At 55.6% G+C, this 22,271-nt stretch overlaps 10 protein-coding genes across 10 annotated transcripts; 4 read left to right on the top strand and 6 right to left on the bottom strand.

The window, feature by feature from the left end:
* Positions 1 to 287: 287 nt before the first annotated feature.
* Positions 288 to 1,699, top strand: IWZ02DRAFT_463494 (oligosaccharide biosynthesis protein Alg14 like-domain-containing protein; the record flags this gene model as incomplete). The annotated part of the gene is made up of 1 exon (XM_066768360.1): positions 288 to 1,699. A coding segment is annotated over exon 1 (1,084 nt), but the record flags the coding sequence as incomplete, so codon positions are not given.
* An 8-nt stretch (positions 1,700 to 1,707) lies between these two features.
* On the bottom strand, positions 1,708 to 3,182 carry IWZ02DRAFT_105147 (mitochondrial 54S ribosomal protein uL24m). Its single transcript, XM_066761312.1, has 2 exons — positions 2,654 to 3,182; positions 1,708 to 2,596 (listed from the first exon to the last, which is right to left on the bottom strand). Exons 1-2 carry the CDS (start codon positions 3,068 to 3,070, stop codon positions 1,910 to 1,912), a joined length of 1,104 nt encoding a protein of 367 aa, XP_066618559.1. The 5' UTR covers positions 3,071 to 3,182; the 3' UTR covers positions 1,708 to 1,909.
* Positions 3,183 to 3,391: 209 nt separating this feature from the next.
* IWZ02DRAFT_494482 (Ima1 N-terminal domain-containing protein) lies at positions 3,392 to 5,429 on the top strand (the record flags this gene model as incomplete). Its single annotated transcript, XM_066770023.1, has 3 exons — positions 3,392 to 3,514; positions 3,596 to 4,438; positions 4,485 to 5,429. 3 exons carry the CDS (start codon positions 3,392 to 3,394, stop codon positions 5,427 to 5,429), a joined length of 1,911 nt encoding a protein of 636 aa, XP_066618558.1.
* A 511-nt stretch (positions 5,430 to 5,940) lies between these two features.
* Positions 5,941 to 6,675, bottom strand: IWZ02DRAFT_105109 (40S ribosomal protein uS12). Its single transcript, XM_066761311.1, has 3 exons — positions 6,620 to 6,675; positions 6,278 to 6,541; positions 5,941 to 6,165 (listed from the first exon to the last, which is right to left on the bottom strand). Exons 2-3 carry the CDS (start codon positions 6,534 to 6,536, stop codon positions 5,987 to 5,989), a joined length of 438 nt encoding a protein of 145 aa, XP_066618557.1. The 5' UTR covers positions 6,537 to 6,541; positions 6,620 to 6,675; the 3' UTR covers positions 5,941 to 5,986.
* Positions 6,676 to 6,810: 135 nt separating this feature from the next.
* IWZ02DRAFT_105081 (uncharacterized protein) lies at positions 6,811 to 7,826 on the top strand. The gene has a single exon (XM_066761310.1). It carries the CDS (start codon positions 6,922 to 6,924, stop codon positions 7,738 to 7,740), a length of 819 nt encoding a protein of 272 aa, XP_066618556.1. The 5' UTR covers positions 6,811 to 6,921; the 3' UTR covers positions 7,741 to 7,826.
* Positions 7,827 to 9,528: 1,702 nt separating this feature from the next.
* Positions 9,529 to 10,664, top strand: IWZ02DRAFT_510055 (uncharacterized protein; the record flags this gene model as incomplete). The annotated part of the gene is made up of 3 exons (XM_066770492.1): positions 9,529 to 9,793; positions 9,911 to 10,366; positions 10,407 to 10,664. The coding sequence occupies exons 1-3, from the start codon at positions 9,593 to 9,595 to the stop codon at positions 10,662 to 10,664; spliced, it is 915 nt and encodes a 304-aa protein (XP_066618555.1). The 5' UTR covers positions 9,529 to 9,592.
* A 3,498-nt stretch (positions 10,665 to 14,162) lies between these two features.
* Positions 14,163 to 14,694, bottom strand: IWZ02DRAFT_105047 (uncharacterized protein). Its single transcript, XM_066761309.1, has one exon. The coding sequence runs from the start codon at positions 14,582 to 14,584 to the stop codon at positions 14,255 to 14,257; it is 330 nt and encodes a 109-aa protein (XP_066618554.1). The 5' UTR covers positions 14,585 to 14,694; the 3' UTR covers positions 14,163 to 14,254.
* IWZ02DRAFT_463482 (uncharacterized protein) lies at positions 14,428 to 16,499 on the bottom strand. Its single transcript, XM_066768359.1, has 5 exons — positions 16,326 to 16,499; positions 15,683 to 16,226; positions 15,280 to 15,636; positions 14,839 to 15,223; positions 14,428 to 14,785 (listed from the first exon to the last, which is right to left on the bottom strand). The coding sequence occupies exons 2-5, from the start codon at positions 16,129 to 16,131 to the stop codon at positions 14,606 to 14,608; spliced, it is 1,371 nt and encodes a 456-aa protein (XP_066618553.1). The 5' UTR covers positions 16,132 to 16,226; positions 16,326 to 16,499; the 3' UTR covers positions 14,428 to 14,605.
* A 230-nt stretch (positions 16,500 to 16,729) lies between these two features.
* On the bottom strand, positions 16,730 to 19,405 carry IWZ02DRAFT_463474 (protein phosphatase 2C protein 1). The gene is made up of 7 exons (XM_066768358.1): positions 18,928 to 19,405; positions 18,446 to 18,764; positions 18,314 to 18,387; positions 18,183 to 18,267; positions 17,927 to 18,133; positions 17,621 to 17,881; positions 16,730 to 17,542 (listed from the first exon to the last, which is right to left on the bottom strand). Exons 1-7 carry the CDS (start codon positions 18,961 to 18,963, stop codon positions 17,115 to 17,117), a joined length of 1,410 nt encoding a protein of 469 aa, XP_066618552.1. The 5' UTR covers positions 18,964 to 19,405; the 3' UTR covers positions 16,730 to 17,114.
* A 477-nt stretch (positions 19,406 to 19,882) lies between these two features.
* On the bottom strand, positions 19,883 to 21,333 carry IWZ02DRAFT_472143 (FMN-dependent dehydrogenase; the record flags this gene model as incomplete). Its single annotated transcript, XM_066768931.1, has 4 exons — positions 19,883 to 19,932; positions 19,982 to 20,221; positions 20,285 to 21,151; positions 21,222 to 21,333. The coding sequence occupies 4 exons, from the start codon at positions 21,331 to 21,333 to the stop codon at positions 19,883 to 19,885; spliced, it is 1,269 nt and encodes a 422-aa protein (XP_066618551.1).
* Between the last annotated feature and the right edge of the window lie 938 nt (positions 21,334 to 22,271).

Below are 22,271 nucleotides of genomic sequence, written 5' to 3'. Positions count from 1 at the left end.
ATTCCTGAATATCTTTTAATCTGTATGGGTGGGTAACGAGGAGCATTCACAGTCCCCAGCTTGTGGAAGCCATAGGTGTGATTCCCACGATTCTTGCGACCAAGCCCTCATCGTCCACACTGGGAATTGTACAATTTTACCTCTTCAGATATGATGGGACCTCTGATTCCTCGACTTCAACAAATTGAAGCCAGTTGAATGCTCGTATCCATGCTACGACAGCAATTTGTGCGGCATCGTGGTGTTTGAATCCGATGACGTCTCAAAGGTGCGTCGGACATTGGACTGCTCGAGCGCCTAAACTCCGTGACATTTTCCCTCCCGATCACCATCAACTCTCTTCATCCCCTGTCGACAACCGCCCGAAGTGCTTCCTGCAAAAACCTCTCTGGGCTTTACCGAACACCGAGCCCTCAAATGCCTGCGCAACAATGCGCTAACCCAGCCCACGGTACGCAACAACACCTCCTAGAGCAGCAAACCATGTCGACGCCAGCTCCACCTGCGACGACGCTCTTCCTCAATGGCCTCCTCATCCTCGCCCTCCTCAGCATCCCATTCCTCGCCCTCCGTCTCATATTCATCCTCCCGCCGCTACGATTGCCGCCGCGTCCGCGCAAACGGCCTGGCGATCCCTCCCTCAACGTCGACACCGCAGCAACCTCCACCAACGCGCCAACCTCGTCCAATGGCACCGAAGATGCAGGATTCGCGGGCATTTTCGAATTCGATGCGTCAATCGAGCCGACGCGTCTGCTCGTCGTCTTGGGGAGCGGTGGACACACGGCGGAGATGATGGCGATGCTGGGCAAGCTGGACAAGGCGCGCTTCCTGCGCAGCTGGAGCCACCGGACGTACGTCGTGAGCGAGGGTGATGCGTTGAGCGCCGAGCGTGCGCGGGAATGGGAGGAAAGTCTGCTTGAGTTTGGCACTGGACGAGTGGGCAAGAGGAGGGCGCATGCGAGCAAAGATGATGACGCGGCCGCGATATTCACGGATGACGAGGAAGACGACGCAATCGAAGAATTGAAGAGGGCGGCTGGTGATCGGAAGGGCACAGAACTCGAAATCGGCACCTATGACATCCAGCTCGTCCCCCGTGCGCGCAAGATACACCAGTCGCTTCTTACGACACCTTTCTCGTCGCTGCGCTGCCTCGCCGCGTGCCACTCGATTCTCCGCTCTCCCTTTGCCTCGTCGGCCATCGACTCCAGCATGGCACCGCAGCATCAACCCACTTTCTTCCCCGACCTCATCCTGACAAACGGTCCGGGAACGGGTGTCATTGTCGTCTTTGCCGCACTGCTGTTGCGCTTCTGCGATCTGGGCGACTTGGATCGCACGAGCCGCATACGGACCGTCTATGTAGAGAGTTGGGCGAGAGTGAGGAGGCTGAGTCTGAGTGGCAAGCTGCTGGTCAGGGTTGTGGATCGCTTCTTGGTGCAGTGGGAGACATTGCTCGAGAGGACGTCAGGCAGGGGTGAGTATCTGGGCGTGCTAATTTGAGGCGTCATGCAAATGGCAGGCGTTGTGTCGAAAGAGATGATACCTCTCAGCATCCATCCTGGCCACATCCATGGAGCATTCAATCAGCAGCAGTCGCGCCTCGGGAGCTATCATCCGTCATCACACTTGCACTTTTGTGGGTCATCGACAGGAGCATCGGCATAGCATTGGAGTTCAAAAGCAGCTTGGAACCATTTGAGCTTATTCGGTGGCATTTATTTAATTTAAGTACATGATTCTGATTCTCCTGCCTCACACGTGTAGTTTGAATATTTTGCACAGACATCAGGCCTTCACCGCGATCTTTGTCGCGTTCTTTACCTGAAGCAAGGTAACACCTCCACTTTCCCCAGGTTTATACTACCCAGGCGAAATCTGACAAAGACTGTCTCTGGGCAGTAAATTACTGAGCACTTACGCGCGTCGCAACTTTCCCCGGGGTTTTCAAAGCATGCGCATTCTTCGTTGCCTCACTCTTCAGTTCCCTCTTCTTAGCCTCTAGTGCCATTCTCTTACCAATCGCTGCCAACACGTCGTCCTCGATTGGTTGCCGGCCTCTCGCCCTGTTGGCTCTCCTGATGCGTGCATTGAGCTCCTTGACCGGCGTCATCATCTTGAGCGTCTCGATGCTCGAACCCTTTTGCTGGACGTCCTCGGCCACCTTTCTAGCCACATACTCGGGGTCGTGTCTGTCTCTAAAGTAGCTGTACTGGTTGCGGAGCTCGTTGATGACGGTGTTCGGCATGGGCGGCCGCAGCAGTGTTGGGACAAACGACCGCTCGTCAACCAGAATGCGCAGCGTGTCGGCGGGCTGGTCCATGTGCTCGGCCCCCTTGGACGTCTTCCAGGGAATCATAGTCTTGGTTCCGGGAATGAAGCGGTGGTAGATCACCTTGCCGTCACGCATTGTGGGCTTACGCACAATGTTCTCGATGATGACGTCGCGCTTGATGCCAGTTTTGGGGTCTGGGAGAGCGTACACAAGGCGCACGTCGGTGAAGGGCGTGGGGATCTCAATCGTCCGGTATGGGCTATCCGCCATTCCTAGTTCAGGATTTCCCAGGAGATGATCGGGGACGGGGACTTCGGCCTGGGGTCAGGTTTGTCAGTCCTAACTGGTTGTACGCCCTCGTTGGATGAAGCTCACAATGTTGAGGCCATTGATGGTGACGGTCTGCGACTCGTCATTCACGTCTTTGACCTCGCCAATCTTGCCCTTGTCTCTCCCCTTCAACAAGACTACCCTGTCGCCGGCGGCAAAGGGCGCGTATTTGAGCCTGCGGTCGGCGTGGACGGGGAATTGGCGCATGCGTTCTGCGACGGTGGTTCCGTACGTCTTCCTCGCCCCGCCGACATCTCGTCGTGGAGCCAATGGTCCGAGTTCCCAGTCCTCGCGCCGATGGCGACGCGCTTCTCGCACTTGGTCCGCGATCTTTTGGTTGACTTGTACGGATTGGATTCGTGCCAAAACTGCTTCCTGCATCTTCTTCTTTTCCTTCGCAATCTCGGCCTTGCGCACGGCCTGACGCTTGGCCATGGCCGTGCGTTGCAAGACCTTTTGCATGGCGCTGGGTGCGGCGGCGGGCGGTGATGGTGGGTGTCGGTGGTGGAGTGAGGTGAGGTTAAAGGTGCGGGCAGATCTGGCCGAGACGGAAGAGGCCTTGAGCAATTCGCTTCGGCGAAAGTGAAGGTGAAGGTGAATGTGAACGGTCGAGGTCGAGTAAACGGTTGTAGCCCTGGCCGGCTTCGTGCCTTGTCACCGTCCTTCGTTGCTCCCTGCCGATGGTCAATGGGCTGCGGAGGTCGTCATCTCGAAACTTTTCCGCAGCGGAACTCATCGCCGCCAAGTCCGCGTCTCTACCCCATGCAACAACACCACTCCGCCATGCCCTTCCTACGACGCAACCTCTGCTGCTTCTACTGTGGCACCCGCTCGCGTTTCCAAAGGAATTCCCAAATTCGCCAGTTTGACTGTCAACAATGTGAGGCGACAAACTATCTCGACGAGGTAAGCCTCGCTGTCGGCGCACGAGCTGTTGTCTATTTACTGTTCGTTGCAACATGCAGCTGACTGACGCGTTTTTTGTAGAAGGGCGAAATCACAGATCCTCCCGTCGCGACCGAACCTTCAGCCCCTACCATCTACGCGCATTTCGTACCAGGACGCGTCCCCTCGCCGACACTGAATCCCGTCGAAGGCAGTCTCTTCTGCGCAACATGCATTCAGAACCAGTACATTGTTAACCAGACACTGGCTTCCTACCTGCCGCCGCCTGAAGACCCGAGCTTTTCCAAATTTGAGAAGTCCCTCCCAGAATACAAGAAGAATCTCGAGAAACGGTATCCGCAAGTGTGCCGCGACTGTGCACCGCGAGTAAGAGACAGGATCAAGCAGACGGCGCATGCGGCCAAGGCAGATCACGTCAACAGGCTGTTGGAGAGGGCAAAAACGATTGGCATTGCAAAAAAGTCGATGACGTGGACATGGCAGAGTATTCTGGTTTTCTGGGCCGGCCTGCTCTGGTGGAGTAGCATCGTTGGCCACTTGGTATGGAGCGCCATGGGAGTCTTTGCAAGTCCTAGCATTCTTGGGGATGGTAAGGACGTCCAAGTCTTCAACGGGAGGACTTGCATCGACCAGGCTCGCAAGTACGGCGTTATGCAGAGCGAATGCGTCAGCACGTGGTATCCCGAGATGAGGAACATCATGCTGTTGGCGTTGGCAACCTTTTGGTGGAACAACAAGCTGGCTGTGAGGATTGATTCCTCACGTGGCAGACTTACTGGATTGAAGGACCATCTTATTCTCCAAGTACTCATGCTTATAGTCAGGGGCACGACCTGGTGGATTTTGAGGGATCCTGCCGAATCTACATTGCCCATTGACGTCTATCGCGCGGTCCACGCTGCCGTGTTTGTCTTCATCTTCATTGTAAGTCTATCAAATTGGGAATCGAAACTTTTGCTGACGTTATTAGACTGCCATCCTTTCCTCGTTCATGGTCAAGATTGACAAGACACCGCGCATCAGCTTAAAGGCACCAGAACCTCTTTTGACGCCGTCGGAATATTCTCCTGAAAAGCAGCAACCCTACTCCAGGCCAGCTACAGCAACATCATTTCAATCACAGTCTGCGGCATACCTCAAGCCCTTCCCAGTGAACCGCCTGGCACAACCGCTCAATCTCAATGCTCAAAACATAGACCCACCTTCGCCAGTCTCGTGCAAGTCGCACCAGACTGTCACAGAGACAGACGCCACGACTGTGCGCCCCGAAGTCGATGAAGACACGATGGAATGGACGCCCACGAAACCCGAAAACCACTTCTTCACCCTCGACTCGCGCACCGCCAGTCTCCCCGTCCAACAGCAATCCAACCGAATGAGCTCGCTCCTACAAAATGCGACGACAAATGAACGCAACCCCTTCCGCGGCACCCTGCCCCCGGCGCCACTCGCACCCGCTCACAAACTCCGCAACCCACCCAACCAACCCATCTTCCAGCAAACATCGGCGGCCAAACAGCGCGACTTTTTCGCCCGCATCATGAACCGCGGCGGCAAGGGCCTCGATTCTCCCGGCACGCCCGCGTTCCGCTACGAGAACGAGGGCGAGGAGCCAGCGTCGCGAGAATTCGAGCTTGCACCGGCCAGGCTGCAGCTACAGGAAGACGCCGTCGACACCGGCCTCGAGTCGCTCTTCAACAGTGTCTTTAGCATTCGCGACGAGCCCAAGGAGGTGCAAGAAGCGGAAGCGCGGCGGGAGCGGGTTGAGGCCGAGAGGCGGAGGCGCGAGGAAGAAGAGGACGACGGTGTGGTGTTTGCGCTGCTTTTTGCGGTGCCGCCCATCATCATTGGCGTTGCGTTTGTTGTGAGGACTGTGTGGGAGTTTGCCAGGGATGCGATTGCTAGTGCTTCTTGAGGAGTTTCTGAGGCGTGTGTTCATTGACGGCTGGTTTTTCTTCACTTGGCTTGGTCAAACAAACTCATGGCGGTGTTGCAGGCGTCTTATGAAATTGGGGTAGATGGTTGGATCCTCGTGTCCTTTGCGGATGCGGCGGCATTCTCGTCGAAAAACTCGATGGGTCGGTGCTGTGATCATTAGCTGCAGCAATAGCAACCCCGAATTCGATTTCCAAAACCTGATGGAGCAATGACGATGGCAAAGATGGCGCTGGTGCTGATGTTGGAATTTCGGGGACGTCTCGTGATTGGCAATCCGAGAAAAGCACATGTCCAGCGTTCGGTCATGGTCGTCGTCCAATTCCTTGCATTCGTTTTGAGGCGCGGCATTTGTATGCCTTGCCGGCTGGATATTCTTCATTATCCTAACCGGAGCCTAGCATCATGCCATGCATACATGACAATTGAGGGAAACCCATCCTGAATTCGCGCCGAATATTCCCCTGACCACGAAAACCCTCCACACCTCGCTGTCCAAGCCTCGAGAGAAACCAACGCTGCAGCTGTTGCACGCGCTTATGACCTGGGCTTCTCCTTCTTCTCCTTCCACAGGGCGGAGAGACCGACACCGGAAACCTTGACGACCTTGAAACGGACACCGGGAATATCACCCTTGGCCTTGCCCTTGCGACCGAAACCGGCAAGCAGGACCTCGTCGTTCTCGTCCACGAAGTTCAAGCAGCCGTCGTTGGGGACTGCGGAGTTCCAATTAGCCCATGCTCGAGTCGTGTGTTTGCCACATCCTTGTCTTTTGTTTTCCCACGCATCATCCGGGAATCCTGTGAGCTTTGGAGGAGTGGCACGTACCGAAAGCAGTGACCTTCTTGCCGTTCTTGATGAGCTGGACACGGACACACTTGCGAATGGCCGAGTTGGGCTGCTTGGCCTCAACACCGACCTTCTCGAGGACGATGCCCTTGGCGTGGGAGGAACCACCGAACGGCGACGACTTGTAGGCGGTACCGAGGAGACGCTTCTTGTAGTGGAGGTCGGACCACTGCTGCTCGCGGCGGTGGTTGCGCAGCTTGCGCGCGGCGTTGAGACCACGAGGCTTGCCCTTACCCATGATGGCTGCAGTTCCGAGTGTCAGCGGCGACGAGGGTTCTTTGAGGGAGGGATTCGTTTGGGAGAGGTGAGGCGTGGCCGTACGCACCGATTTATGTGGTTATCGCAGAAATGGGTTGTGAGGGTGGGAGTGTCGTCGTTGTCAGCTACAATAGGCGCAGAGGGCAGGGTCAAAATTGAAGTTGGCGAGCGAGCGCCGCCAGTGGTGCGTCACGTGAATCCTCGCTTCGGATCAACGCTTCCCCGCAGCTCTTGACGTCTTGCCTTGACCCTGACCACCACCAACATCACGTTGTTCACGTACCATGAGGCGGAGAAATCAGAAAAGGTTCATTTTCTTACTTCTTGTGGACGGATGATTGGGCCGGGCTCTATTTCTGCACAATATGTCGCATCAGCCACCTCTTGAACGGAGCCACAGCCAACAACGGCCTCCAGCGCCCTCCCTCTTCATTGGACCTCCCTCGCGAAATGCATCAAACACATCCATGGCGCTGGCCCCCGGGACCGCCGCACCAGCAGGAGGCCGTGCGCCGCTACTCCGCCAGCGATCCAGGCTAGGCGAGGCCGTGACCGACGCTGACGGCAACCTCGCGCCCAGTACCAGATCCATCCGGGCGGAGCAGCGGACGGCGCAGACGCAGCACTACGAAGCAGAGCAGCAGAGTGCCGAACGCACCGACGCCATCTGGGCCGAGATGCAAAACACGCTGGAAGAAGTCGAGCTCAGCGCCATTCACGGCACGCACGTCTTCAGGCCTGGCCACTCCAAGGCGCTGGAAGACCTACGCAGCGCCCAGATTGCGCTGGCTCAGGCGTGGGCAAAGACTGAGGCCGAGGACGAGCAGCAAGACGCGGCCGCCGAGAGGGAGGAAGCAAGGCCTTTGGGCACGTCCAATCTGCTTGCGTCGGACCGCAGCGAGAGGCTTGGAACGGCGGCGCCCGTCGTCACTGGCAGGCCCAGGAGTGGAACCGAGGCGAGCGTCAAGAGTCAGCTGGAACAGGACACGGAGAATGACATTTTGTTGGCACGCAAGAGGAGGGAGGCCAACGATCGCTACTTTCAGAGGGTCAATGCGGGAGTGCTGGATGTTGTTGCGAAGTTGGACGAGGTTGCCAAGGCGATGAAGGGTGTGGAGCAGGAGAGCAAGGAGATTTGGGGCGATGGCGAGAGTATGGAGACGCGGAGCTATACCAGCAAATGAATGCGTCGGATATGTCCATCTTCAATCTTTCGTGGGGAGCCTTGTGACTTCCATCGCACCCCCAGCGCCGCTAGGACGGGGCTTTCAAGTTATCAAAAAGACTCGAAAGCCAAACACCGTGCATCTAGATTCGTTCCCACGTTCACGCTCCAACCCCCGGCTGGTCTTCCCTTCAGCTTCCGACATTGCAAGAGACTCGCACACCCGCCCGGAAGCCAACCTCGCCTGGCCCGCCGAGCCCGTCGCGGCAGTCAAGAGCGAGTAGCTTTGCACCCAGCTGCCACGTCGACCCCCGCAACTCCCTCACCCGCGAGGAAAAGCTGGTTTTCATGGCCTGGATGGATGCAGAGGCTGGGGCAGAAGGTGAAGAAGAGCAAGAAGAAAGGACCCACAAAAGCATGAAGAAGAGCAAATCAGGTTGATGGAGTCCTATGCAGGTCATCAACCTCGATTGCTCCAGGATATTGGTCGAAAACTGGTATTCGAAGAGATGGCGGCGCCCACTAGACAGTCGCTCAATCAAGTGAAGATGGTTCATCCACCTCTAGCCCAAGTCTCGCCCTCGAATGCTCCCATCAAAAGCCCGCCGAACGTACGAGCTCGAACGCTCCCATTGGTCTTGATTGCCTTAGACTGCCACGACAGCATCAGTTGCTCGACAAATTACTCTTGACCCCCTAGATTTCGTTCTTTCCTTCCTCCCTTTCCCTTATCGCTTTGTGTTGTTTCGTTTGTCTTGGATTTCTCGACAATCCTGCGTGTCCCAGGTCTTCCATGACGAACATCCCTTGTTTCCTTGTCGATGAGAACATCCATTGTGTCCACCCAAGGCGCTTGGAAATCAGTGGCTCTCACTGTAAAACCCAGTCTGAAACAAAAGAATAATGGCGCGCCTCACCTCCAGCCACTCCTGGTTGTCGGTTTCCTGGCCCTAACAGAGATTGTCAACGACACGCAGAAGCTGGATTATTCATTTGACCTCTGAGAGACTGTCAATGGTGAAGTGGACCAGTGAAGCCACTCCTCTTCTTCCTGAACCCCGCACAGGAGGTTGATACTTGTACGTTTGTTTTGAGAAACAGGCGAATTTCCTGCATTGTAGGACTATATCCAGTGTTTGCCGCCGCGTCCTGCTGTCGGTGTTGGACAGTCACATTGGCAATATGCAAGCACCCGGCCGGACCGGACCACCAGCACGACGCCAAACCCACAGCAAACAGTTCCGTGCTTTTACCCACAACCGTTACCCATCTAACACACTTTACGTTCAGATTTCAGACAGACTAGACAAGGTCACCATGTCTGAGTCAGAGGGTTTCTTGACCAAATTGGAGTCGGGAGAGGAGATAGAGGCGACTGAGGAAAATGCCAACGTTCTTGGCTTGATCAATACTGTCGAAGAAGATTTGAACCGCACCGAAGAAGCTATTGCGACGCGAAATGATCTGCGAGCTTCGGTTGAGAGGGAAATTAAAGATAGAGTGGCCAAAGCCCTCGCAGATTAACAGATGAGGAATCGGAGCGTGAACCAAGTCCTGAACCCATCGATTTTGAGTTGCGGGACCGCGTTGCGGAAAAAATCAGTAAGTCTGAGTACGGACTGACCGACAAAAGAGAAGTGCCAAGAGCTAGGAGATCTGCTACCAGAGACCATTCCAATGCCCAAGCAGTCCCTCACAGAAAGAGAAAAGCTCAATATCTTGGAAAGAATGGACGCGGAGGTCGAAGCGGAAAGGGAAATGTGAGAACAGAGGGCTGCCAAGAGGGTCAAGAGCTCGGAGCCCTACTCCAAAGGGGCGGCGAACAAGGGAAAGGGGATATTCCTCATTCTGAGCCTCCTTAGGCACGTTCCATGATTCGGGGACGCGAAAGGGGCGGAATGAGCCTTCGTCATCCTCGACTCTCAGCAGCAGGGCTGTCGTCTTGTTCGTTGGCGCCGGTCTGTTGCTTTGCCTTGTCCTTCATGGGTCTAGGCGCGATCAAGGAGGTCGTTGATTTAGTCAGCCTGCTGAATGCCGAATATATGTTGGATCGCTTCCTTTTAAGAAGGCGGGTCTATTCGCCCTCGTTTACCTAGTCCTCGTCACTGGTGGGGTTTTCGTCTTTTTTGGTACCGAGGTTTGCCTTCTAGTCCTCAGCTTTGAGCGCAATGTTGCTCCGGCCTTCGTAGCCCTTTGTCAACTTGCTCAACGAGGCCGTGGATTTGACGAACGCAGACAGCGAGGCTGCCAAGGCTCAGAGCGAAGCAGACGCTCTGAACACCATTAGTAATCTCCGGCAGCAGATCGCAGGCAAGAATGGCGAGATCAACGATCGAAAAACCTGGAATTTGGAGCAGTCGACCACGATCGGGCAACTGAACGAGGAGATTTCTGGCCTGAAACCCCGCGTCCAGGAGCTGACAACGGATAAAGCTGAGCTCGAGACCAACAACGGCAGTCTCATTACCGAGAAAGAGAACAAGGCTGCTGAATTGGCAAACGCGTCCAGGGATGACTCGCAAGAGCTGGCAAACAAGGAATCTTCGCTCAATCAAAAGGACCTTGAGATCAAGAACGAAAAGGCAGCGCGCGAGTCGGCAGAAAAGGAGGGCATACGCTTGAATAACCCTGGCCGCGGAACGCAAGTCTGCGGTCGACAGCACGACCCAGCTCTATCACGACCAGCACGAGAAAGTGGTCGAGCTGCAGAGAGATCTGCGGGCTGAAACAGCGAATGTAACCAATCTCGGAGAAAGGGTCCAGGAGCAATCGGTGGAGGTTGACCAGTTGAGAGGAAAAGTGCAAGAGTTGGAGATTTTTAAGCAGGCTTTGACCGACGACTACAAGACACACACGTCAGAACTTGCCACCGCGACACGTGGTTTGGCCAAAGATCGCGAGGCGCTCCAAGAATGTCGCGATAACTTAGTCGCCAAAAGGTAAAGGTGGAAGCCGCAAAGCAGAGCCAAGAAACCCTCCGGAGCGAGGTCCAGTCTCGGGGAAAAACAACGTCTCATTGACGCGAAGAATGAAAAGATCCAGAAGAAAGAAGTAGGTCTCAAGGGTTGGGAAGAGACTCACGACCCATTGATCTCATCGAACAATGCCACGCAGGAAACCATGCAGCGGCTTATTTCTGAAACTAGCCAGGAAAATTAGGATTGGCACAACAAGTATAACAAAGCCGCAAAGAGCCTCGCAGATTCGAAAGAGAAAGTTAATGCGCTTGCGGAGTCGGTTCGCACCAAAGAGAAGAGCCTAGATGAATGTCGCCAAGAACTCGAAACGAAGGAGGGTTTGTGCAGCATAGCAACTCAGAAGCTGAGCGACTTGCGACAAAAAACTCTCCAGCACCGAGGAAGAGTTGAGGACGGCAAATTCGGAGCTCGAAAAGGCCAGAACGGAAGCCGGGGCAGCTCAGAAGAAGCTCGTCGATGCCAATGAAGCGCCAAAAATGACGGAAGGCAAGCTTACTAAATGTCAGCAAGACCTCGAAAAAGAACAGAGTTTAATTAGAGACTCGAAGGAGCGCCTTGAGGAGGCCAAGGCTGAGGTCGCCAGCACCAATCAGACTTGAGGAGAAACGAACGATGCTCTCATCAAGGCAAAAGGCGAGCTTGAAGAGGAGAGAATCCAGCACAATACAGCCAAGACCACATCGAAAGACCAGGGTACGCAGATAGAGAATCTCGAGCAGAAGAACAAACAACTTGACGAGGACGTTACTTTGCTGAAAGGAAACGTCGCTCGACAAGATCACTTCATCTTGCAACTGCTTCGAAACATCAAAATTGCGTGCAACTGCACCAACACGGTCGAATTGACCTCCATCCAATTCCCGGCTCTCATCGTCAGCAATGCGATGACAGTCTCGGAAGCCGTCAAGAACAACTTTCTTGATCAGTTTCAAAAGCCTTGAATCCGATATGACAACGCTTTTGAAAAGAAGAAGAACGATCTGATTTCACTTAGAAAAGAACTGCGGCAGTCTAAGACCACCAAAGACACTTTCGAAAGCAGATGGCGCGCGTCCCGCTCCAAGTCAGTCACTTTCGAGAGTGCGAAAGTCATTGCCGAGAACGATTTGCGCAACGAAAAGGCCAGGTTTCAATTGGTGTTGAGTACTCTTCAAAGCCAATATGCCGTCATTGAATCTACAAAGAACTCGATGCAGAAAACTTGCTCGATTGGGCTGCCGGCGAAAAAGCGCGAGATCACGAACTAGAAAAAAGACACAGCCGCAAAGTCCAAAGAGATCGCTGAACTCAAAGACAGCCTCAACACATATATGAACATAGCAGACTCCCTGGAGCACAAGCTGTGGATCTTTGGGCCATGCGTCGTGGCGCTCAAGGACGAAACCTGAGCAGCAAACTACGCCGACGAACGTTTCACCGTTCTTGACCGAGGACACAGTCGACTGGAACAGGCTTTGAGCAAACGCAAAAAGGAGAATAAGGAACTGGAGCAAAAGGTTAAAGAGCTGGAGAGTGCCGTGTGGAGAATCCTCCTCCAGCCCAGAAGCGCGGTCGACTGGGAGGAGGTCCAGTAGACTTCTGGCTAACTAGCTGCAACGAAAGTCGAGAGTTCATGGAACACCAGCCTCGTGCTTCTCGACACTCTGACCACAAGACGCGAACGACTCCGAGTCACCGGGCAGTCGAAGAAAGTCGATGGGTCATGGAAGATTGCTGGGTTTTCGAGCTTTTCGGGGCTCGGTCTGCACAAAGGATGTGTGTTCACAATGGCTGCGGGTTGAATTGGGATTGGGTTGGTTCGAAGCAGCAGAGCAGACAAAACGCAGTGCTGAGTAGCACCCAATGAGTAGGTAGTAAATGTGGTGGCATCTCTCTCTCCGTCGCCCTTTCCCTTTGCGCAACAGTGGTGACTTGTCTGACAGAGCATGTGAGCTCAAAGGAGAGCCTCCCGAGCGCAGCAGTGATGCAGCAGGACCATAGCTCCTCGAATTCTTGCGGTTCTTCCCATGAATGCTCCTTGCGCGTACCTTGAGTGCTACCGTCAGGACATGACTAGAATTGATGTCGTCCATCGTGCCGGCTGGCCTTTGTGGAGGAAGTAGACGAAAGACAAGGAGGCTTGCCATGGCAGGGCCGCTTCATTGTTCTCTCCTCCAGTCGCTGTGCTGTGCGTCGGTCTCTTTTGCTTGTTCTCTCCCTTGGACCGTGAAGTGGAGGAAACGCATCGGGCATACACTGAATGTAAATGCAATAGACTCGACGCGAGCCTCACGCTTTGACTCATCGGCGCTTGAATGCTCCCCATGCATAAACCGTAGAGTAAAAGAATGCTTCTTGTCTGCGCACCTGACTTGCGTGTCGTATGCCGCATTTTTGGCACAGAGCAGAACTTGTGGCGCTTTGATCGATTGTCTCGTTGATTTTGGGATCTCGTCTTTGATGCTTGGAGCTAAGCTTTGGGCTTTGAGAAATTGCGCTGGGTTCTAGGATTTCGTGGAGTGGAGTGGAGTGGAACTGGGGCAAAGAACAAAGGACAAAGGGAACGATGGCATCGTGCATGCATGCGAGCTTGCCGGCCTGCAGAATCGTCGTCACGCTGCGTTGTGATGCAGTGAAGGCAAATGGACTCTGCACGAGACAAAGAATGGCGCCGAGAACCGCGGAGATGCTAGTTGTCGTCATTGTTGTTGCTGCTGCTGTTTCTTTGCTGTGTTGCTGTACTGCTGTTTGCTTTCTATGTACGTAGGTGGGCAAACGCACTCCTTGTTTGTCTGGTGGCTCCTGCATCCAACATCCACACCCTTTGCCTTCCAGCCAACATCACTCTATCTCAGGGTGCGATTTGGAATCTGCAGTGGAAGGTGGATGTGGACGTGGGGAGAGGTGGTTGCTAATGGTTTGCTATTCGCGTGGTGTATATAGGTAGCAGCAGGCGGGAATGCGCCGCGGTTGTGGTGGCATTTGGTTCTCGTTATTCGCGCGGCTGTCATACTCTCGACTGAAATTTGGACCGACCTGCTGTTCGAGTTCGGCGGCGGCTTCAATCCTGCGGATTGTTCAGGTGTCTTTCCGCGGTTGGTCGTTTGAGGTGAGCCTGATGGCTGGTCCATTTCTCCTAGCTTGACTTGCTCCTTCTGACGTTTTGCTCTCCAGGTCTCTCCCCAAAGTCAACACATAAAGAACATGTGCCACGCAACCTTCGCGCAACCGCTATCCTGCTCCTGTCCGCCGTATCCCTGTCCACCCTACCACGTGTTGTGCGCGAGGGCAAAGATGGAGGGGTGCGCGTGCAAGATTGGCACCAGGCGCGTGCTTTTTCGCTTTGTGGAGGGGAAGTGTGGCGGGTGTGTGCTGATGGGGCTGGGTGTGTAGGGGTTGAGATTATGGAAAAAAAAAAAAAGGGGGGGAGGAAGCAAGAAGAACTTCCAGATGGCCTATGCAATTCCTATTCCGGTGTAGAGGGGGGCAAGCAAGCAAAAGAGACTACCGACGCACGCATGGCTACTGGATGAAAGAACAATAAAGCAGTTATGGTGTAGCAAGTCTCCTCATCTTTTACTTCATTTTCTTCGCCACGGCCAGGAGGTCAGGGGGCAGAAGCAGTATCACAAACTCGCCCAACATAGTCTTTGATTCGTTCTTTTCATTCTTTGTAGAGTAGTTCATGAGACGAGGAAGAAAGGGAGGGAGGACAGCAGCAGCGGCGGCGGCAATCTTTGACCTTGACCAAAAAAAAAAAAAAAAAAAACGCCGCATCCAAACGGATTCTGTTCGAGGGAAGAAGAAGGCGGTAGAGAGAGAGAGAGAGAGAATGAAAAGGAAGCACACCACAACAAGACGACCAACCATTGCAACGACGACACGTACCTCGACGGGGATCCACATCCAGCAAGCACCACGGTCCGCTCATTGTTGGCTCAGCGCCGCCGTCTCTTGCAGCTTGCTTTCGGCGGCTTTGTTGTCTTCGCGCGACAGCTTTGTCGACGACGACGACGGGCCTTCGACGGGGCTCCTCTCGCCCCCGCTGTCCATTTCGCTATCGCTCTCAGGGCGCGATTCGCGCAGATTGCGGCGGTTGCGAGCCATCTACGTCGTCATTAGCAGCTTCATCCACAACAAACGCTGGATCGATAACTCACCCATCCTCTTACGCTGCTAATAAGACCCAAGCTGTAGCCCGCTGCAAACTCATTAGTACGGGCCTCACTGCTGCCGCCACCGCGCCCAGCGTCGATTTGGCTGAGGTGCCTCATCAGGCCCGGCGCAGTCTCGCGAACCGGAGTGCTGATGGGGCTGCGCGCTGGGCTAGCTGGCCTGCTGATGCTCGATTGCCAGAAATGGCGCAGCTCCTTGCCCAACTCTTGACCGGTGCTGGTCCAGTTGTTCTTGATGCTCTCCCGGAGCTCCGTCACGCTGCGCTTGATCTCGAGTTCATTCTTCTTGAGCCACGAAACGTTTAGTTCCTGGCGCGAACTGCCCCGCTTAAGTTGGCGTTGAATGTATTGCTCGTAGTCGCGGACGATCCTGTCACATGCTTGTCAGCACGTCAACCAATTTAGTCAATTTGTATCAAAACTGACCTCGTGATGATTCCGGTCGTGCTGAGACCCTCTGTCCGCTGTGTGACAAGGAACTTGCCCTGTTTTTTGATGGGTGCGTAAATGTCATCGCCCTCGTCGGCACCATATGGAATGTCATCGTGCGCGACATAGTCGATTTCGTGTTTCTCGAGGAACCCTGGCGAGTCGGTAATGACCCACGGGCAGTCTTCAATGACCTCGTCGACCCATTTGCAGTGACGTACGCTCTCTGCGCGCTCCCGAGCCGACATGACCGTGAGGCCCTTTCTCCTGTGCGTCTCCTTGTCGCCAGTCACGCCGACGATGAGGTGGGTGTTGGGGAAAGCCTGCTTGGCCTGCTGGAGCTGCCGCATGTGTCTAGAATTCGGTCAGCCAGGCAACTCGAAGTAGAAGGACAGCATACCCAAGGTGGAACAGGTCAAAGACTCCATCGGCGTAGACACGCACAGGCCTGCCCTCTGGCGGAGGATTGGTGTGGTATCCCTTGGGGTCGACGAGGCCGGCCCTGGGCGGGTCTTGCATCCTCATGGTACCCTTCTCGCCATTCTCGCCGTGTTCGAGGGCGCGCTCATTCTTCTCCCTGCGACTCGTCTCATCGGCCTCGGTGCGGGCGGCCTTGGCAGCTCTGGCGTCTTCGGTGTCGTCGCCCTCGCCGTTTTCCGACTTGCTCGAGCGGGCGCGCTTCGTCGACGGGTTCGAGGTGCCCACGTCGGCGGATTGCTGGCGGTGCCTGAGCTCCCGGAGAACGGGATCCTCCGTGTCCTCGCCAGAAGCATCCCGCGACGACGGCTGCGGTACGTCGACGGCCGGCGGCGAAGCGGCGGTGCTGGTGCGCTTCCTCTTGGCAGGCATGATGTGGGCGGACAGTTGGGAGGGAGAAAGGTTGGACTACTGAGGCACAGCGGATGGAGAGAAGGTTCTGCCGCCGCTGCAATGGCGTCAAGGAACTGCGGAAGATGGGCGGTCAGCTAACCACGATGGTCCGTTCATCATTCCGTTGCGACTGCTAGCAAGAAAAACCGCAACCAAAGAGGAAAGATGCATACCGCGGATCCTTTAGACGGGCACGGCGCGTCAATGTTTGATATCAGGAAAAGGTGGATACGGAATGCTCATAAATGGCAGTGTGCGAACATTGCAACCGGATTATGCAGCACCATACAGAACTTGGAAGTGCAATGCGGTCATGTCAGCCTCAAGCTCAAGCCAGCCAACCAGCCAGAGCAGAGCAGAGCAGAGCAGAGCAGAGCAGAGCAGAGCAGAGCCACAGAGCTTCATCGAACCCCTCACGTGCATGCTAGGCCACCCCTTGCGCGCGCGCGCGCCTGGGCCGACATCGCGTGGAGCCGCGTCTTTGCATAAATTCCTTGTGCAGCGCAATCATACATTACTCACGATAATCTACACATACAAATAAGGCAGGGGGCGTGTTGTTGTTGTTGTTGTTGTATCGCTCGTCATTCAAACTATTCGCAAAGACACAAACGAGTACCGCCTCGGCCTCGTTCGCGTCGGAGCCACAAATCATGCTACGACTCCCCGGGGAATGTGTGTTTGTGTGTGTTGTATAGTATTTTTTGCATCCACAAGCAATCATCAAGACAGGTAGAGAGAGGGAGAAAGAATTGAGGTGCTCGAATGCGAGGTATCGGAGCCGCAGAGGTGATGCAAAATCTCACAGACAAAGAAAGCCTGTTTGCCAGCTTTCCCCGGGTAACCGTTCCGCAACAGGTGCCCATCTTCCGCCCAGGAGAAACCACCCCGGCGACTGAATTTTCCATAACGTCGTTTCTAGCTCTTGGATATCAAAGGACGTATAACCATTGACTGCCGAATCACTCGCTCTTCCTTGTCGAGTCGTCGGTGACGCTGTCGGCAGCTTGGGTCAGCTTGGGCTCGGTGGGGATGCCCTTTGCGTCGGTCGAGCCTTCTGATTTCTCCGTCTTGTCGGACGCGGGCGATTCGTGCGTCGTGTTCGAGGTCGCGGGCGTCTTTGCGGGCGTGCCCGCCTCGGAGACGTCGGTGGGCGCAGGGGTTTCTTCGCGCTGAGTCTTGTTGACTTGGGACTCGAGGTCTTTGTCCTCTTCATCATGGTCAAACATTTCGTGCTCCGCAGAATCACTCGAGAGGTCCGTACCGTCTCCGAGGTAAATGACACGCCCTCCCATGTGATAACCAATCCTCGCGTTGGGACCTATGTGAATCAGGTCATCATCGGGGCTGTCATCGTACCGGTGATGAATGCCCGGACCCCGGAACTCGGCTGCAGCAGGAGAAAGGCGTTAGGATATCATTCGAGTAATAAAAACGGGAGACTATGCGTCGGAGACTCAAGACTTGCCATACTCTGGCGGCGCACACGGCCCATCGCCATTTGCAACCCTGTCAGCAATCATCCTGTACCACTCCTCCTTGGTCCTGCCCTTGAGCAAGCCAACAATGACAATGGTCATGTTGTCACAACCGACGCCACCAGTGTCGCTGTTGGATGCCAGACAGTTGTCCATCATGTTTTCGCAAATGTCCGACAGCTCCTGCTTCGCAGCAATGCCACGCCTGACAAACTCAATGACGGCCTGCGATGACTGGCAGTCCCAGATGCCTGCACCGGTCAGCAACTACTCGAGCCCCATGTTTGCCATCTTACCGTCGCAAGCAATGACCAAAAACTCGTCGTCGTCGGTGATTTCGTGAACGGAGACGTCGGGGAAGGCCGTGACAATCTGTTGCTCGGGCGGGAGGTCTGCGCTCTTTTTGAATTCGAAATCGCCAATGGCGCGGGACAGGGCGAGGTTTCCGTTGACGCGGCCAAAGTCGACAAAGCCACCGGCAGCGGTGATTCTGGCCTTTTCGCCTGCAAATCGGTGAGTCGCGGTCAATTGCACACCCCGAGGCGACTGTACCTTCGTTCTGCGGCTTGTGGTCAAACGACAGCGGCTTCGCCCTGCCTTTAATGCCGAGGACGCTCCTGGAGTCGCCCGAGTTTGCCTGCCCGCGTCAGCGCCATCCATTGAGCACAGCGACTCGCACATACCACGTATATTTTGTCCGAAGAAATGACGCCGACGGAAGCGGTGCAGCCAGACACTTCATCCTCATACTTGGGATCTGTGGTCGCTTGGTCAGCCCTAAGTACGGCACAGCCCACAGCCCGCAAAATATTCACCGCTGAGAATGGCCCGATCGGTGGCCAGGAAGCCGTCCTTGAGGGCCTGCTCAATGTTTCCTTCTTTGAACGCATCTTGTTTCGCAATGATCTTGTGGAGGTTCTCGCCGGCGTAGATGGCCACCTTGTCTCCTCCGTGCCCGTCGTAGACACCAAAGAAGCTCAGCCGGAGGTTGGACGAGGTGGTAGCCTGATCGGCGTCTTCGCTCTCGGGCTTCAAGTCGAGTACGCAGGCGTGCGCATCCTCCATGCTGATGCGCCAACCTTGCATCGAGGAGACGCCGAAGATGACGCGGTCATCTTGACCCGTGGCCGATTTCTGGAGCGGAGCAAGGCTGGTTAGCGCGGAATCTCTCTCGAGCGAATGCACAATTCGGCATTTGGGAGTGCAAGGGAGCATGCGTAGAGGCGTCGATGAGACGAGGGAGGCAGAAGAGCGACGGAGGCAGTAAGCGCGCGTCTTGGGCAAGGGTAGGACGGACCTTGTCGACGACGGGCTCTGACAGTGTTTGACCCATGGCGGGCAAAAGGGTCTCGGCGTAGGAGGGTTAGGACGGCGGCGGTGATTTACGGGGACGGTGTTGTGGGGAGTATGAACAGAGCATGCAGCCTTCCGTCAGAAAACTCGGTGCTGGCACTGGCACTGCGGGGTCTGGGTTCTGAGCGGAATGGGCAGGCGAGGACAAGGAGGGCGGTGGGAAAGAGTCGAGGCGGACAAGGGCGGACGGAGGGCAGTGTCGGCCGGGGGCGAGTGGAGAGAGAATGAGAGAGAGAGAGAGAGAGAGAGAGAGAGAGAGAGAGAGAGAGAGAGAGAAGAGAGGAGAGATGGAGGCGGAGAGTTGTTGGGCGGCGAAAAAGGGTGGTGCAAGCTGTGGCAGAGGTGATCGCGTGGAGAGCAGGTTACGCTCTGGGCTCGGATGACGAAGACTGGATGGGATGGGATGGGATGGGATGGGATGGTCGAGTCTAGGGTGCGGGTGCGGGTGCAGGTGCAGGCGCAGGTGCAGGTGCAGGTGCAGGTGGCAGCTGGAGCCCGGCCGGACTGAGGTGGACTCACAACAAACACCTCTCCACTCGCCGCACCACCGCCAGACGCTGCAAACCTTTGACTTGGAGCTGCACCTGACCACCCGCCCGTCCAAATGCACCCATGGCCGATATTGTTCTACTCTCTACATGTATGTTGCGTTGCGTCTCGTCTTACTCGCGTGCTCCACTGCCCTTCCTTCTCTCTCCTCCCGTCCTCTCTCAACACCACCTGAACAACCACGGCACGGTGATGCAAACGCTACGCAATCAACTACCAGGCGCATATGTGTTCCCGCGCGTTGAGGACCAGAGCCACAAAGTCTAGTTAAATCTATCCAAGGTTTGGCTCATCTCATCTTTCCTGGGCGTGCTACAACTCAATTTCTACTTCTATCCCCGTCAATTCCCTCACAACTTGGACTTGGTCGCCGGCAGTCCAAAGCCCGCTGGGTGCGTTTCTACTACTCGTCAGCATTGTATGTTCCACTGCCAAACGAATGAACTCACCCAATGCGCTCCGGCCAATTTGCCCGACATTCTGGAACCCGCCGACATTGAGCAAAATGTCAAACTCGGCCAGCAGGCTCTTCATGACATGGCGCACGCCGTGCTCGCCCATGATCGAGAGACCCCACACCCACAGTCGCCCGACAAAGACAAACTTGGCCCCGAGCGCCAGTGCCTTGAAGACGTCGGCCGCTCCTCTGACTCCGCTGTCGTACATGATGTAGGTCCTGTCGCCGACCGCTGCGGCAGCACAACACAAATCAGCCACCAACCCAGGCAGAAATCAATCCTTGGCCAGCTTACCGTCGACAATCTTCTCCAGCGCGTCCAGGCTGGCGACAGCGCCATCAACCTGCCTTCCTGCATGGTTGCTCACAACAATGCCATCGACACCCAGCTCGACCGACTTCTTGGCATCTCCCACGCTCTGGATGCCCTTCAAGCAAAAGGGCTTGCCGCCCGAAATGTCCTTCCACAACTGCATCACCCACTTGACCTTCTCCCACGTGTGCGCCCGCCCATGCCACACATTCTCATCAATCCACTTGGCACCAGCCTTCTCAGGCTCCCTGACAGGATCAATGCCGGCCTCCTTCAACCGCTGCTGGAACACGGGATCCGAGAGCCCCAAGTCGGCGCCGACGCCGCGGTAAAAGGCGTAATTGCTGGTCGCGACGTCGTGGTGGCGCCACGCCAGCTGCCAGGTGTCGAGCGTGAGGATACACGTCTCGAAGCCGCTGTCGACCGCGCGGCGCAGCAGCGACGCCGTCAGCTCGTCGTCGTGGCCCATGTACAGCTGAAAGAAGCGCACGCCGCCCTCACCATTCGCTCTCCCGACATCCTCAATCGGCTGGCTGCCCGCCGTGCTCAGACAGTACGGCAGCCGCAATTCGCCAGCCACCTTGGCTACCGGCAGCTCGCCGTGCGGGTGGTAGATCTTGTTGATTCCGATGGGCGCAAAGCCAATGGGCGCGGCAACGCGGTGGCCGAAAATCGTTGTCACCGTATCGCGGTTGTTCGTGTCGACGAGCATGCGCGGCACGATGCGGTGCCGGTAGAAGGCCTGCCGGTTGGCCGTATGCGTGTGCGAGAGGCCGGCGTTTGACGCGACGTAGTTCCAACCGTTCTGCGTCAGCTTCTGCTGTGCCAGTTCTTCGAGATTCGCGGGGTCTGCACGAGAAGGTAAGTAGGTGTCAGTCAGGGGGTCGTGGTTGTAATCAAGGGGGAGGAATAGACGCACCCGTGTCGAAAAGTGGCGCTTTGCCCTCGTTGCTGGCCCAAAAGTTCTCGCGCTGGTACAGCGCCCACTGCGGCGTGCTCCGGACGTCCTTGTTTGGGCCCTTGGTGTCCATCTCGGCAAGCTTGCTTGTTGTCTACGAAAAGCAGATGTAGAATGCAAGCAGGTAGTAGAGCTGTTGCAGCCAATGCTTCAATAACCAACCAATCAACAGACGATTCAGTGCAATTGGGCTGGTTAGTAAACAGGTAGGCAAACAATTCAACACTCCGGCTAGTATGTGAGGTAGGTAGCTATCAGGACAATTCCTTTAACCCCTCAAAAAAACCCAACGCACACAGCACACGCAGGTCCTATCTACTCGAACAATTCGTACGAGCGTGCTTGCATGCCTGCCTGCCTCCCCGGCCGTCCATCCGTCAGCCAACGTCAACCGATCTACACCCTGCACTGCACCGGCAAGTGGGGGAGGGGGGCAAAACGACCTACCTGTGCTATTCTTTGCCTCGAACAACCTCCGGTCTCGCAATGATGATGCTGATCCCCGTTGCCGCCGCACGTTAGGTACGTTGGTTTGGTTGAGATGGGATGGGATTTGGATTGGATTGGAAGTGCCCAGCGGTTCAGCTGTAGGTAGGAGTAGGAGTAGGAGTATTGGAGACGCCAATTGACTGTGCAGTGTTTCGAGACGTGATTGACGTGACGATAGCACCCAATTTTTTTGCTTGCAAGTCGTCTCCGTTATCAATGCCAGATACCTTACGATGTCGTGTGTTCCTGTGATGTCGACGACGACGGACCTGAGGTCCCTGAGCAATGATGTCATAGCTACATAGCTCCCCCAGTCCAGTCCAGCACGTCCAGCCAGAGACCCCCACCGTCAACATGAACTGAAGTGCCCTGCATGCCTCCATCCCATCGTCTCATCGCATCCATTCAACAAATCACAGCCAAACCAGGTAGAACACGATCAAACCTAGGTACCTTACAAGGCAACCCGTGGCGCCGATGTTCAGTCGACCCACGGCGTGCGTGGACGGCTGGCTGATCTCG

Source organism: Phyllosticta citriasiana (assembly GCF_038021145.1).
Source record: "Phyllosticta citriasiana strain CBS 120426 chromosome Unknown IWZ02scaffold_17, whole genome shotgun sequence".
Lineage (NCBI taxonomy): Eukaryota > Fungi > Ascomycota > Dothideomycetes > Botryosphaeriales > Phyllostictaceae > Phyllosticta > Phyllosticta citriasiana.
The sequence above is the reverse complement of the archived record's forward strand: the minus strand, read 5'-3'. Positions and strand labels throughout refer to the sequence as shown.